We start from the raw sequence: 16,392 nt of genomic DNA, 5'->3' as shown, positions 1-16,392 counted from the left end.
GACCATCTTAGGTACGGGTTCCTAGGTACAGAATCATAAATCAGAAGTCACACTATACCAGATTGTAGTCCAATGGGTTTATTTGAAATCACAAGCTTTCGGAGCGCTGCTCTTTCATCAGATAGAGTGAAGGCAAAGGAGCAGTGCTCCAGAAGCTTGTGATTTCAAATACATCTGTTGGACTATAACCTGGTGTCATCTGACTTCTGACCTTGCCTACCCCAGTCCAACACCGGCACCTCCACACCACAGAATCATAAGAGCAAGAAAGAAATAACAAAGTTAAAAGTTAAACATTACAGCGTTCTTCATATTAAGTAGAAAAATAAAGAAATAAAGCTAAAAGTCGATCATTAAGGTGCTCAGTCACACTCCCTCCAGGGGCTCGACCTCCTCTGGTTAAATCAGATCGCCTCTCGTTGTTACAAACACCAATGAACAGCCTTTTTACCTCCCTCTCTGCTTTTAATGTTAACAGAATTGTTACAGTGCGAAGGAGGCCATTCAGCCCACTGTGCGGGCACTGATTCTTTTAAAATGGTGGCATTAAAATAGTGATATTTACTTATCTATGCTATTTATTTACTTAGTAATACTACTTAACTCTGTGATCTGCCTGTATTGCTCGCAAGACAAAGCTTTTCACTGTGCCTCGGTACACAAGACAATTAATTCAATTCAATTCTATTCTCCTGCCTTGTCCCCGTAACCCTGCACTTTGCTTCTACTTAAATAACCATCCAATGCCCATCTTGAATGCCTCGTTTGAACCTGCCTCCACCCAGATTTCCAGGCAGTGCATTCTGAACCCTGACTACCCACTGGGCAAAAAAGATTTTCTCCCACATCGCATTTGCTTCTTTTTAAACTTGTGCACTTTGTTCCTTGATCATTTTACAAGCAGGAACAGTTGCTCCTCATCCACTTTGTCCAGACAAGATGTCCCCTCTGCCTTCTCCTCTCCAACAAAACTTCTCCAGTCTACCCTCAGAGCTGAAGTTTCTCATTCCTGGAACCATTGCTGTATACCTCTCTCTCACTCTCTCTCTAATACGTTCCTGTGCCTCCTCCAATATGGCATTCAGAAATGTAGCTGAGACCTAGTCTCCTATACCACACAACAGAGAATGCTGGTGAAACTCAGCAGATTTGGCAGCACTGGTGGAGAGAGAAAAACAGAGTTAATAATAAATGAAGAAGGGTCATGGAACTCAAAACATTATCTGTTCCTTGTTCCACAGACACTGGCAGGTTTGTTGAGTTGCTTTCTGTTTCTATTTCAGATTTCCAGCTCTTACTTGAGCAGCTGCTATTTGAGCACCTTATAACGTCTCCTCTTTTACTGCTTGACCAACATCAACTTAAACCTTTCATAGAGATGTACAGCACAGAAACAGACCCTTCGGTCCAACTTGTCCATGCCGACCGGATATCCCAACCCAATCTAGTCCCATTTGCCAGCACTTGGCCTATATCCCTCTAAACCCATCCAGGTGCCTTTTAAATGTTGTAGAGAACACCCAGTTTTACAGAAATGGAAAGAATAACATTCTCAGAAGCTTCCTTAATGCTCCAATGTAACTTACACGTGTTGGCACTGAGTCCTGATTGGTCTGTGCAGTGTTTGCATGCAGATGGGGCAGTCAAAATCCGCAGCTTCTTTCGAATCCATCTGCCCTAGGGTTTCTGAGGTGTGCTGTGGGCTCTTCCCATCAGAATCAGCCCCCAGCGATGGTTACCAACTGAGCGCCTTCAGGAGACGCTGGAGTCCCAGAGGGAGCGTGGAAACTGACAGAGTGAAACTGCAGGCGCTCAGTGACGGCTCCAGTTCACCGAATCAGCTGGGAATTCCCAACACCGCTGAATTCCCCTCGGAACTGCTGCCTTTTTCCGGAAAGTCAGAGCTAAAAGAAACACTTTCACTTTCGGTCATGCGAACAGCTGTGTACACTGCAGGGTGGGATTGGCTGCTCCCTCTCACACTCAGTCTCTTATGCTCTGTTTTCGACCAGAACCTTTCCAAAGGGGTCGTGAGAATGAGTCTCATTGTGAAAAATCTTCACCTCAAATTGATGCCTTTTTAAGAGAGAGAGAAAAAAATAAACAGCAAACTGTGGCCCTAATCAGAGACAAAAGGGCAGATTGAATGGAAAATGTGAAAGTGAATTTAAACAGCATTAATTTTAAAAGTTTTTGCTTTGTTCGGTAATTGGATGATTAAAAAATAATGACAACGCGAAGGAATTAGACTCCACAGTTCAGTGCCAGAGAGATGAATATGTAAAAAGGTAAATTATTGGGGTGCTGGAAATCTGAAACAAAAACAGATTGCTGGAGAAACTGGCAATATTTGTGAAGAGAGAGAGAACCAGAGTTAAGGTTTGGAGATTGTTATGTCTCCTCAGGTTTGTTGGGGTTGGTTCATGGTGAGAACGCAGAGAGGAAGGAGAAATGAGTCTTTAAGGTCTGTGTTTGTGGCCCTGGTTGTTTACAATCTACATTAATGATTTGGACATGGAGACCTGATGCAATGTTTCCAAATTTGCAGATGACGCCAAACGAGGTAGGGAACTGGGTTGAGAGGAGGATGCAACAGGATTTCATGGGGATTCAGACAGGCCGAGAGAGTTTGCAGCAACATGGCGGATGGAGTATAAGGTGGGTAAGTGTGAGGTTAAGCACTTTGGTGAGACAAGCAGGTATAGAGAACTTTCTGAGCCATGGGAGATTGGAAAGTGTTGATGACCTGCTCTTGGTGGATCTTCATGCTGGCTTCGGCCTAACGCCAATTCAGGGACCAGCCAACCTCTGAGCTATGGCCTCAGCAGCCACTCGCCGCCCGGGCCAGGGCATTCGGAACACAGTCAGGGTGACTGTGAAGAAGGTGGAGGAGCACACACCGGTGGATCGGACGGTGTTTGTGAAGAAAGTTCTGCTGGAGTGTTGCGGCCTTGCAGCCGCAGACGTGTACTGCCTGCAGGATTTCCCTGGGGCAGGCTACTTCGATGTGACCTTCAGAAGCATGAAGCAGTGCGAACAGCTCCTGAAGGTCTTCAAGGAGAAGGAAGGGGAACCGCTGTTTTCCATCTTGTCGGCGACCCCATTGTGTGTGCTTCCTGCACAGAGGAATCGGGTTGTTACAATCCATATGTACAACCCCTACGTTCCAGCGGCTGATGTCCTGACCTTCCTGGGAAGGTACGTCCAAGTTGAGGGAGAAGCCACCGATGTGATCGACCCCTTTGGGATCTGGACCAGTAAGAGGCAGGTCAGGGTAACTCTGAGGGCCGATGACAGTGGGAACATCCTCCACCCACCCTCGAGCTTCGCAATCGGAGGGAGCAGAGGCTACCTGACATATGCAGGGCAGCCCAAAGTGTGCCGAACCTGCGGGAAGTCGGGACACGTGGCGGTGGATTGCAAAGCGACCATCTGCAGGAACTGCAAACAGGAGGGTCATTTGACTAAGGACTGTCGGGAGGAGAAGAGCTGCAACCTGTGCGGGGAGGCGGGCCACATGTACAAGGCCTGCCCAAGACGAGGAGCCGCCACCTACGCACAGATGGCCGGAGGTGGCAACACGAGCCGCGGACCGACAAAGTCCAACGAGGTACCGCGAATCAGCAAAGGAACGGTGCCTGGAGGCACCCAGAAGGAAGGGAAGGTTGTAGAGGAGCAGGCGGCAGACAGCGGGGAGATGGAGCAGCCGACCCAAGCTCCTACAAGACAGACGGAGGAAATGGAAGAGGAGGGTTCAAAGGAGGCAGAGCAGTGGATTATCGTTAAAAACAGGAAAAGGAAACCTCTCGAGGGCCCCAAAGCCACCAAGCGAAGGGGGAAGAGACACCTCCAAGAGGAGGATACAGGCAGCTCCTCCGAGGGTGAGGACGGGCGCAAGAAGGGTCGCCTCCGGAGGAAGAGGCAGAGCGCCGTGGGGAGAAAGGAGGGCAGCACCGCCCAAGAAGGAAAAGACGATCCCTCTGAGGGGATGGGTGAAGGCCTCCCCCTACCCGGTGAGAACCAAGGGGTACCCACCGGCCCACAGCTCCAGGGAACTGGGAGCAGCGCCCCAGTGACAGCCCTGCTGTCAGATGGAGAACGGGGCGATGCGGACCCTGGGTCTGACACGATGACACCAGAGCGGGGAAATGACTCCAGCGTGGAGCCGGACAACTACCTCAGCCCCGGGAAGGTCCAGCAGTTTGCTGTCACCACGGGGATGCACGCAGCTACCCCACTGGAGCAAGACCAGAAGAAAATGGACACTGGTAACCCCGTAAACTGTTGAAATGGGGTTTAAAATTGCCAGCATAAATGTGCGTAGCATTAAAGCGGCTACGCGATGTGTTTCAACGCTGGCCTTCCTGGCCAACGTCAAAGCCGATATCCTGTTTCTGCAGGAGTGTGGGATACCGCACCTCAGCAGTTACAGGAGATGGTCGAGCTTGTGGGCCCACGGGCCGTCAGTGTGGTCGGGGGGCAACGATAGCCGCGCCTCCGGCCTGGGTATCCTGTTGCGGGGAGGCAACTTCACCATCTCCGAGGTTAAGGAGGTGGTGGGTGGGCGCCTCCTCGTCGTGGACGTCAAATACAGAAACGCTCCCGTGAGACTAATCAACGTGTACGCCCCAGTGGGTAAGAGTGAACGGTTGGCCGTCCTGCAACAGCTTCCACTGCTGCTGGCTACGTCCAGGCCGGTCATTCTGGCCGGAGACTTCAACTGCATCATTGATGCAGATGGACGATCCGGCGGGGGGGACAGTAAACCGGACGCTACGTCCAGGGCCCTGATGGAAACGGTCAAAGACGCCAAGCTGCACGACGTCTTCAGCGCCCCTGCAGATGGAGCGCAGCGTAGATACACATGGTCACGGGCAGACGGGTCTATCCGCTCAAGGATAGATTACCTGTTTGTGTCCCGAACGCTCTCGGTCAGATCCACCGACGTCAAGCCGGTGTTCTTCTCTGACCACTGCCTCCTGCTGGCCGACTGTCACCTACAGGACGAACAGCGGGCGGGCAAGGGAACGTGGAAACTGAACACTAAGCTGTTGACCCCGGGAAACATCGAAGAGCTCAAGAGGGATTACGCAGGTTGGAGAACCGTGAAGCCCCTCTTTGAGTCTCCAGCGGACTGGTGGGAAACGGTAAAAGGGAACATCAAGAGGTTCTTTATCCTCAAAGGTGTCCAGGAGGCGAGAGAGAGGCGGGGAAAACTGTCCCAGCTCCAGGAAAGTATGCAGAACCTGCTCCTGCTGCAGACGATGGGGGTCGATGTCATGGAGGACCTCAAGGAGGTGAAGGGCCAGCAAGCCTCGCTCTTTGCCTCGGAGGCCTCCAGGATAATCTTCCGGTCCAGGGTCCGCTCGGTGGAGCAGGACGAGACGTGCTCACGTTTCTTCTTCCAGAAGGTGCACAAAGAGAGCTCCGTGCTCAGCAGCCTGAAGAAAGAAGATGGCTCGGTAACGTCATCTCAGGCTGACGTCATGAGGATCAGCAAATCCTTCTACGCCAGCCTGTATGACTCGAAGCCGACCGACAGCGCGGCCTCCCAGTCGTTCCTGTCCTCTATCACGGAGGTCCTAGATGTCGGAACACGAGAGAGGCTGGACCAGCCGCTATCTCTGGATGAACTGACCAAGGCCCTCGAGTCCTTCGAAAAGAATAAAACTCCCGGAAGCGACGGCTTACCGGTCGAGGTTTATTCCGCTCTTTGGGACTTGATCGGCCAGGACCTGCTGGAGGTGTATGTCAGTATGCTTCGGGCAGGTACCATGAGTGAATCCATGAGGAAAGGCATCATCACCCTCATCTACAAGCGGAAGGGGGAGAGGGAGGAAATTAGAAATTGGAGACCGATCTCACTGTTAAATGCAGACTACAAAATCTTGTCAAAGGTCATCGCCAACCGGGTCAGGTCTGCTCTGGGATCGGTGATCCACCTGGACCAAACCTGTGCTGTACCGGGCAGGAAGATCTCTGAGAGTCTCGCACTCCTCAGGGATACGATCGCCTACGTGCAGGACAGGGGGGTGGACACCTGCCTCATCAGCCTGGACCAGGAGAAAGCCTTTGACAGGATATCGCATACATATATGAGGGATGTCCTCTCCAAAATGGGCTTTGGGGAGGGAATCGGAAATTGGATCAGACTGCTCTACACCAACATTGTCAGTGCAGTCTCAATCAATGGGTGGGAATCAGATAGCTTCCCTGTAAGATCTGGAGTCAGGCAGGGATGCCCCCTCTCACCCGCCTTGTTTGTGTGTTGCATAGAGCCATTTGCCGAATCCATCAGGAAGGATGCGAGCCTGAGAGGGGTGACTATTCCTGGCAGCGGGGGCCTGCAGGTTAAGGCCTCCCTGTACATGGATGACGTCGCTGTTTTCTGCTCGGATCCGCTGTCCGTGCACAGACTCGTGTGCATCTGTGACCAGTTCGAACGGGCCTCGGGGGCCAAGGTAAACCGAGGCAAGAGCGAGGCCATGCTCTTCGGGAACTGGGCCGACCAATCCTCTATCCCCTTCACCGTCAGGACTGACCACCTGAAGGTGCTGGGTATTTGGTTCGGGGGGGCTGGGGCGTGCACCAAGACCTGGGAGGAGCGGATCAAGAAGATGAGACAGAAACTAGGCAGATGGGGGCAACGGTCGCTCTCCATCGCGGGAAAAAACCTGGTCATCAGGTGTGAGGTACTCTCAGTACTGCTATATGTGGCACAGGTCTGGCCTATCCCCAGGACCTGTGCCGCCGCAGTCACCCGGGCCATCTTCCAATTCATTTGGAGATCAAAGATGGACCGGGTCCGAAGAGACTCTATGTACAAAGACCGGTGCAATGGGGGAAAAAGCACGCCCAATGCCACCCTCACCCTGATGGCCACCTTTGTGTGTGGCTGCATCAAGCTGTGCGTGGATCCCCGGTACGCAAACACCAAGTGTCACTACGTACTGAGGTTCTACCTGTCCCCGGTGTTGCGAAGGATGGGCCTGGCCTCGCTGCCGCGGAACGCTCCGAGTAGTTGGACCGTTCCGTATCACCTGTCCTTCGTGGAGAAATTTATGAGGAAAAACACCTTTGACCACAAGTCCATCAGGAAGTGGTCAGCACGTAGCGTCCTTGAGACCCTTCGGGAAAAGGAGAGGGCGGATCCTGTCGAGCGGTTCCCTGAGCAGACTGTCAAAGCCATTTGGCAGAATGCCTCATCGCCAGAACTTTCCAACAAGCACCAAGACGTGGCTTGGCTGGTGGTGAGAAGGGCTCTGCCTGTGAGATCCTTTATGCACGCCCGGACTCTCTGCCGCACCGCACGCTGCCCTCGAAGTGGCTGCGGGGGGGACGAGACTGTCACACACCTCCTTCTGGAATGTGCCTATGCAGAGGAAGTCTGGAGAGGAATGCAGTGGTGCTTGTCGAGGTTCGTCCCGAGCAGCGCCGTGACGCGGGACTCCGTGCTCTACGGCCTGTTCCCCGGGACTCACACCGAGACGAACATTAACTGCGCCTGGAGGATCATCAACTCGGTGAAGGACGCTCTCTGGGCGGTCCGAAACCAGTTGATCTTCCAGCTGAAGGAGTTGACCCCGACCGAGTGTTGCAGACTGGCACATTCCAAGGTCCAAGACTACGTGTTGAGGGACGCGCTGAAGCTTGGGGCAGCTGCCGCCAAGGCGCGGTGGGGAAAGACCACCGTGTAAGATCGGCCTGCCGAAAGAAGAACAGGGGGCCCATACAGACGTTTATTTTGGGCTCTGCTGATGCCTCAGCCAAATATATGTATATATACAAGATTGAAAAATGCACAGGATTGTAAAGGACAAGGATAAAGTCGAATCTGTGTTTGTAAATATGGACATATGTATGGCATGATCCAATGTACAGACCATCAAATCATTTATGAATAAAGTATATTTTTGAAATAAAAAAAAAAGTTGATGACCAAAGCAAGTGGTCACCAAAGGAGAGAGTGGATCCTGTCACCTGAGCAGACTGTCAAAGTTGTTTGGCAGAATGCCTTATCACCAGAACTTTCCAGCAAGCACCAAGACACCACTTGGTTGGCGGTGCGAAGGGCACTGGCTGTGAGATCCTTCATGCACACCTTGTCCCCCATCTGTGACACTGCATGCTGCCCTTGAAGTGGTTGCGGGGTGGCGGGGGGGGGGGGGGGGGGGGGGGGGGGGTGTAGGGACTATCACACATCTCCTGCTGGAATGTACCTTTGCAAAGGAAGTCTGCAGAGGGATAGAGTCATAGACCTATATAACACTGAAACAGACCTTTCAGTCCAACTTGTCCATGCCAACCAGATATCCTAAATTAATCTAGTCCCATTTGCTAGCATTTGACCCATATTCCTCTAAACCTTTCTGATTCATATACCCATCCAGATGCCTTTTAAATGCTGTAATTGTACCAGCCTCCACCACTTCCTCTGGCAGCTCACTCCATCCACACACCACCCTCTGCATGAAAAAGTTGCACCTTAGATCCCTTTTAAATCTTTTCCCCCTCACCCTAAACTTATGCCCTCTAGTTCTGGACTCTCCCAACCCAGGGAAAAGACCTTGTCTATTTGCCCTATCCATGCCCCTCATGATTTTATAAACATTCAGTGGTTTATGTTGAGGTTCATCCAAGCAGCTCTGTGAGGCGGGACTGTGTGCTCTACACTCTATTCCCCAGGACACACACCAAGACAAACATCAACTGCACTTGGAGAACCATCAACTCAGTGAAAGATGCTCTTCGGTCTGCTCAAAATTTGTTGGTCTTCCCAGGGCACGGAGTTGACCCTGACCGAGTGTTGCAGATTGGCACATTCCAAGGTCCAGGACTACGTGCTGAGGGATGTGCTAAAGCCTGGGGCAGCTGCCACCAGACACAGTGGGGAAAGACCACTGTCTGAGGTCCTTCTGCCAAAGTTAAATGGGGGTCTGCTTAACTACTGGACCATCCCGCTACCTCAAATGTATGTAATTATAGTCCTAGTCAAGTAAGAGATGTCTTTTGTTTGGATAGAGTCAAACTCCAATGTTTATTTGTTTCCTTGATATGCGACTGTATAGACCGAGCTGCATTGTGACTATGTATATAAAGATACTTTTATGAATTACACATATTTTTGAAATTAAATAAAAAGGTATTGATGTCCAAAGTGACCTGGGTGTCCTTATAAATTAGTCCCTTAAGGCTAATAAACAAGTGTAGCAATCTATCAGCAAGGCTAATGGTATGTTGGCCAGTTCTGAAAAAGTCATACTGGACTGAAAAGTTTCACTTTGTTTCTCCCTCCACAGACCTGTTGAGTTTCTCCAGCACTTTCTGATCTTTATTTCCAATCTCCAACATCTACAGTGTTTTGCTTTTGTAGGAGTGTTCAGGCATCCTACTGCTCACCTTCAATATCTGTGGTCCACTCAAAGCAACCTTCCTGTGTTAGACCCAGCAGACATCCTGGATTCAGGGTCAAGGAATGGGGAGTCACCAACTAATTCTTGATGACAAAGCCCATATGATCCATAGTAGGAGTGCTAAGCTTCAGGACAAGCTAGGGCTACTGAACAGCAAACCTTCATCACTGGGGCTCAAGATAAATCCATGACACACTTATAGAGAGACACAGGCAAGGAGACTTTGACCGTCACTGAGGCAGGTTTTGTGAAATGAGTCTTGTCCCAGAAAATTCAGGAGTTTCGTGATGACCTGGGGATTTTCTGTCCTCTCCTCAGAGTCCCACTTTTGTTTTGTTAAACTGCACGTCCTCTGCCCAGAAAAAGTTAAAAATCACACAACACCACGTTATAGTCCAACAGGTTTATTTGGAAGGATCATAGTGGGGCAGGATCATAGGACACAGACCCTCACTGCACAGAGCCTGCCCCATTATATACCTGATGAAGGAGCTAGTGCTTTCAAATAAACCTGTTGGACTATAACCTGGCGTCGTGTGATTTTGAACTTTGCCCACCCCAGTCCAACACTGGTACATCCACATCAGGAAAAGTTTGGCTTCCTCAAGGGAGGGACAAACCACAGTGAAAAGCTGAATGTTGGGGTAGTGGGAGTATTCCTGGGGGTTGGCCCAGTTCTTGATCAGACGGTGAAGGGAGTGCTAATTCTGGAAGGGGGTGGAGTAGTTTGTTCACAGTTGTGGTTGGGGAGGGGGCTGTCGATCTCAGGGGTGACAAGGAGGTGGACTGGGAAGGAAAGCACCCTCGCTCCTTTCTGGCTCAGCATAAGCAGTGCTGGAAAAACAATTAACAATTCCACGCAGCCTTCCCTGTCACCTGCAGCCACCAAGGTTAAACCTGGAAAACGGGTTTATCGAGTCACACAGCTTCATTATAATAATTCAATAACCAATCTGTCAAATGGGAGCTTGTTGCTTGACATTTCCCCGCTCCACCTCTATCCAAAGTGGAAATGGAGGATGGGTCGGCAGTACAATTGGGGTTGAGTGTTTATTTGGAACTGGAGCATCAAAGACTGAAAGGTGTCCTTACCGGGATTTCTGAAATCATTTGGGTGGGTGGAGGGGGGGGGCAGTGGATAGGGTGAATAGCCAAGGTGTTTTCCCCATGATAGGGAAGTCCAGAACTAGAGGGCATTGGCATAAGGTGAGAGGGAAAAGATTTAAAAGGGACCGAAGGGGCAACATTTTCATGCAGAAGGTGGTGCTTGTATGGAATGAGTTGCCAGAGGAAGTGATAGAAATGGATACAATTACAGCATTTAAAACACATCTGGGCAGGTGCATGAATAGGAAGGGTTGAGAGGGACATGGGCCAAGTGCTGGCAAATAGAGCGAGTTCAGCTGAGGAAGCCTGGTTGGCATGGGCCCCTGGTTGGGCTGAAGGGCCTGTTTGCATGTTGTATGACTCTATGATTCCAATTTTCAAATATTAAGAACCCACCCCCATTTGAGTGGCCAAACTTGGCCCCACACTGACGTGATTAAACTTTCAGTGATGAATTTAGTTGGACCCTAACACAAATACAGGACCTTCACACTTTCAGTGCATTCCAAATGTGACCATGATGTGGAGGTGTCGATGTTGAATAGAGGTGGACAAAGTTAAAAATCACACAACCCCATTTTTTTTTGGAAGCACGAGCCTTCGGAGCACCGCTCCTTTGTCAGGTAGCTAGTGGAGTAGGATCATGGGACAAAGGTGAGGCAATTACAGAGATGCCATTTTCCTCACATGACAACATTAGGATTTCTGTGTTATGTCACACATCTGACTCTGGTCTAAACCTGTTGTAAAGTTGGTGCTTAAATAACAATCATTTACCTCACTGTTATGTTTGAGAGCAAATTCTGCCCAACTTCCTTCAGTGTTGCTAGGTTCAAATCCTGAACGCCCCTCTCTAAAAGGTGTACCTACAGCATGTGGACTGCAGAGCTTCAAGATTGCAACTCCACACCCCTCCTATTTTAGATTATACCCAAAGCGTCTACTTCTCCACCTCCTGATGCTGCCTGGCTTGCCGTGTTCTTCCAGCCTCGTGCTTGTTTACATCAGATTCCAGCATCTGCGCTTTTTTTCTTCTCTAATTAATTTTGTGGATATTGGTAGTGTACAGGTATAGGCCTGTGATGCTGTCCGGCCCTGAATGCCTGAGAGGGTCAACATCAAAAGCAAGTGTCATATAACAAAAGTACAAAGTGTGGTGCTGGCAAACTGCAGGCTGTGTTACCTGTGGGACCTGTCAGCAGATATGAGTCAGCATTCCAAGTCCCTAATTACACCAGTCTGAAACAAACCCAGGGAGATAACATTGTTGGAAGGGAAGGTAACTTGCCAAATCCATCCATGCATTCACGAGACAGCGCCAATGCCAAAGCACAGATGTCAGTCAGGCCGATGGGGAAATTCCTGAAACATATAGCTTTCAGATTTGAATCTAAATGTCACCTGGAGTGATTTCAATGTTCACAGAACATTGTGAACATGCTTCCCGTGGCACGGTGACCACATTGTTTTTCAACCTTTTGGCCATTGGCAGCTATCCCTTCAGGCCCAATCTCCGGATCTTCCTCCCAGCCTTCCCGTTTCCTTTTAAGACATTTCTTAAAATCTCTCTGGCCCACGTTTCTTTTCACCTGACTTAATAATCTCCTCAGCTGAAAAATGTGTTGCTAGAAAAGCGCAGCAGGTTAGGCAGCATCAAAGGAGCAGGAGAATCGACGTTTCGGGCATAAGCCCTTCTTCAGGAATTCTGAAGAAGGGCTTATGCCCGAAACGTCGATTCTCCTGCTCCTTGGATGCTGCCTGATCTGCTGCGCTTTTCCAGCAACACATTTTTCAGCTCTGATCTCCAGCATCTGCAGTCCTCACTTTCTCCCTTAATAATCTCCTCATCTGACTGAGTGACAAACTTTGTTTAATAACACTCCTGTCAGGCGCCTTGGGATGGTTCATTATAGTGAAAGGCACTAGATAAATGTAGGTTGTTGTTTTTGTATCAACGCTAACAGGCTTAGATTCTCATACTGCCCAAAGTGAATTCCAGGGAGACACACATGGCTGTCACAGTATGGAAAGTGAACTGATCTCACGTGGGAGCAAGTTCCTATCTGAGCCTCACTCACTGTCCTGACTTGGAAATATACAAACATAAGAACAAGGGACAAGTGCAGGCCATTCAGCCCTTTGGGCCTGCTCCACCATTCAATAGGAACATGGCTGATCTGCTTTTAACCTCAACTCTACGTTACTGCATATCCCCCAATAATCCTTCGTCGCATTAGCCAAATGGGAATCTGTTCGTCTCCTCCTTTAAAATATTTAAAGATTCTGTATCCACTGCCACTACAGCACAGTGTCTTCTTAAACCACCACAGTCCATGTGCTGTAGGTAGACCCACATTACCCCGGGGAAGGAATTCCAGGATTTTGACCCAGTGACACTGAAGTAAACAGTGATATATGTCCAAGGCACAATGGCGAGTGAATTGGAGGGGAACCTGCAGGGGGTGGTGTTCCCATGTATCTGCTGCCCTCGACCTTGTAGATGGAAGTGGTTGTGAGTTTGGAAGGTGCTGTCTGAGGATCTTTGGTGAATTTCCATATTGCATCTTGTAGATCGTGCACACTACTGCTTCTGAGCATTGGTGGTGGCCAGAATGGATGTTTGTGGATGTGGTGCCAACCAAACGGTCTGTTTTGCCCTGAATGTTGTCAAGCTTTTTGACTGTTGTTGGAGCTGCACCCATCAAGGGCAAGTGGAGAGTATTCCATCACGCTCCTGTTTTGTGCCTTGCAGATAGTGGATGGGCTTTGGGGAGTCAGGAGGCGAGTTTCTCGCCACAGTATTCCTAACCTCCAATCTTGTAGACACTGTGTTTATATGGTGAGTCCAGTTGAGTTTCTGGTCAATGATCACCCCCAGGAAGTGGGAGATTCGATAATGGTAACAGTATTGAATATCAAGGGGTGTTGGTTGAATCGTCTCTTATTGGCGATGCCATTGTCTGGCATTTGTGTGGTGCAAATGTTACTTGCTACTTGTCAGTCCAAGCCTGGATATTGTTCAGATCTTGCTGCATTTGAACATGTACTGCCTCCATGTCTGATGAATGACAAATAATTTGAACATTGGGCAACCATATGGAAACATTCCACTTCTGACCTTACGCTGAAGGGGAGGTCATTAATGAAGCAGCTGAAAATGGTTGAGTCAAGGAAACTATCCTGAGGAACTCCTGCAGAGATGTCCTGGAGCTGAGGTGACTGATCTCCAACAACCACAACCATCTTCCTATGTGCCAGGTATGACTCCAACCATCAGAGAGTGTGCCCTTAATTCCCATTGACTCTGATTTTGCTTGGGCATTCGACCGAGTGTGGCATCAAGAAGCTCCAGTAAAACTGGAATTAAACGGAATCAGGAAAACTCTGTTGGTTGGATTTATTCCTGGTAAGTAGGAAGATGGTTGTGTTCATTGGGGGTCAGTCATCTCACTCCAGGACATTGCTGCAGTACCTCAAGTACTGTCCCAGGACAAACCATCTTTAGCTGCTTCATCAATGATCTTCCCTCCATCATAAGCTCAGGTGTGAGGATGTTCAGCACTATTCAAAGACTAGGAATTCACAAGCACCTCCTGATTCCCCAAAGCCTGTCCATCATCTACAACACACAAGTCAGGAGTGTGATGGAATACTCCCCACTTGCCTGGATGGGGGCAGCTCCAGCAACACTCAAGAAGCTCAACACTATCCAGGACAAAGCAGCCCGCTTGATTGACACTACATTGACAATATATCCACTCCTCCCAGTAGCAGCAGCAGTAGCAACAAGATACTTTGCACAAATTCACCAAAGATTCTTAGACAGCACCTTCCAAACTCATGACCATTTCCATTTAGAAGGGATAAGGCAAGCGATGGTTTTGTGGTATTTTCATTAGAATTTTAATCCAGAATTTCACCTAATTTTCTGGGTTAGAATCTCACTATGGCAGAAATTTGTATTCATAAAAAATATCTGGAATTAGGAATCTGCTGATGACCATGAAACCTTTGTTGATTTTGGGAAATTCATCTGGCTCACTAATGTCCTTCGGGGAAGAAGTCATTTATATAAATGATTTGGATATGAACATAGGAGATATAGTTAGTAAGTTTGCAGATGACACCAAAATTGGAGGTGTAGTGGACAGCGAAGAAGGTTACCTCAAATTACAATGGGATCTGGACCAGATGGGCCAATGGGCTGAGAAGTGCCAGATGGAGTTTAATTTAGACAAATGCGAGGTGCTGCATTTTGGAAAGTCAAATCAGGGTAGGACTTATACACTTAATGGTAAGGTCCTGGGGAGTGTTGCTAAACAAAGAGACCTTGGACTGCAAGTTCATAGCTCCTTGAAAGTGGAGTCACAGGTAGATAGGATAGTGAAGAAGGTGTTTAGTATGCTTTCCTTTACAGGTCAGAGTATTGAGTACAGGAGTTGGGAGGTCATGTTGCGGCTGTACAGGACATTGGTTAGGCCACTTTTGGAATATTGCGTGCAATTCTGGTCTCCTTCCTATTGGACTTGAAATGGTTCAGAAAAGATTTACAAGGATGTTGCCAGGTTTGGGGAATTCGAGCAATAGGGATAGGTTGAATAGGCTGGGGCTGTTTTCCCTGGAGCATTGGAGGGGTGACCTTATAGAGGTTTATAAAATCATGAGGGGCATGGATAGGGTAAGTAGACAAAGTCTTTTCCCTGGGGGAGTCCAGAACTAGAGTGCATAGGTTTAGGGTGAGAGGGCAAAGATATAAAAGAGACTTAAGGGGCATCTTTTTCAGGCAGAGGGTGGTACATGTATGAAATGACCTGCCAGAGGAAGTGGCATCTGGATAGATATATGAATAGGAAGGGTTTGGAGGGATATGGGCCAGGTGCTGACAGGCGGGAGTAGATTGGGTTGGGATAGCTGGTCGGCATGGACGAGTTGGACCAAAGGGTCTGTTTCCATGCTGTACATCTCTATGACTAAATCTACCATCCTTACCTGGTCTGGCCCACATGTGACTCCAGACCCACAACAATAAGGTTGACTCTCAAATACCCTTTGGCCAATTAGGCATGGACAATAAATGCTGGCCTGGCTAGCAACACACACATCCTGTGAATGAATTAAAAAAAGATACTCTGACTTGGAAAATAGATCACTGTTCCACCAGTGTGGCTGGGTCAAAATCCTGGAACCTCCTCCCCAGGAGCCCTGTGGACATAAATACATTACAGGAGGCCTGACATCTGAATATCCCATTTACAAACACTTGTACTTATGAATGAGATCCTGTATTAGTTTTGAGGACCTGACATTTTTGCGCTCGCTCATACTTATGAATGGATATTTTATACTGGTGTGTCGTGTGTTTTAACTTGTGTGCAAATCAACTGAGGAACGTACTCAAGAACAGAGCCTGTTGTAACCCAGGACTACCTGTAGGCAGCTCACACCATCTTCTCAAGGCCAGTTAGCAAAGGCCAATAAATGCTGGCATAGCCAGCAACAACACCCTCATCCTGTGAAAGAATTTTAAAAGATACTGTTCCATTCCAGCAGAACATGTTCAAGGATTCTGTCGGACTGCACGTTATGATGAGCTGCATTTCCTCGTACAGATCAGCTACATCCTTGTGAGAATCTCAAACTTTGCGCAGTCTTGCTTTCGCAGCTGTCATCCAAGAAACCCGGCCTTGCTCGGAAAATCCATGGCTACTCAGCGTTACCCCAGCACTGAACAACAATAAATTCTCAATCAGCAACCATAACTTTGTATCATGCTGAAGTGAACAAGTATCATGTTATACTGTCTTTAAAGCTATCATCATTGTAAAGACCTTTTGCAATGCAGATTTTTATCTGCGTATCTCTTGTCCTTTAC

General features: G+C 48.7%; 1 protein-coding gene and 1 long non-coding RNA gene across 4 annotated transcripts in view; one reads left to right on the top strand and one right to left on the bottom strand.

Moving 5' to 3' along the window:
• The window catches only part of rnf125 (ring finger protein 125, E3 ubiquitin protein ligase), a 19,151-nt gene extending 17,238 nt beyond the window's left edge, over positions 1–1,913 (bottom strand). Inside the window, exon 1 of the mRNA XM_072569740.1 lies at positions 1,587–1,913. Within this exon, the coding sequence (XP_072425841.1) occupies positions 1,587–1,672 (86 nt within the window). The 5' untranslated portion in view covers positions 1,673–1,913. The remainder of the gene's footprint in view (positions 1–1,586) is intronic.
• LOC140476870 (uncharacterized) overlaps positions 1–16,392 on the top strand; it is a 25,699-nt gene extending 9,307 nt beyond the window's left edge. Inside the window, exons 1-3 of one of the 3 annotated variants that reach the window (XR_011960618.1) lie at positions 2,022–2,288; positions 2,549–2,658; positions 16,071–16,392. This is a non-coding gene — a long non-coding RNA (uncharacterized lncRNA). Of the gene's footprint in view, positions 1–2,021; positions 2,289–2,548; positions 2,659–16,067 lie in introns of those variants that run through there. The other 2 variants (XR_011960617.1, XR_011960619.1) reach the window with 2 other exon arrangements.

Source organism: Chiloscyllium punctatum, chromosome 5 (assembly GCF_047496795.1).
Source record: "Chiloscyllium punctatum isolate Juve2018m chromosome 5, sChiPun1.3, whole genome shotgun sequence".
Classification (NCBI taxonomy): Eukaryota; Metazoa; Chordata; class Chondrichthyes; order Orectolobiformes; family Hemiscylliidae; genus Chiloscyllium; species Chiloscyllium punctatum.
The sequence above is the reverse complement of the archived record's forward strand: the minus strand, read 5'-3'. Positions and strand labels throughout refer to the sequence as shown.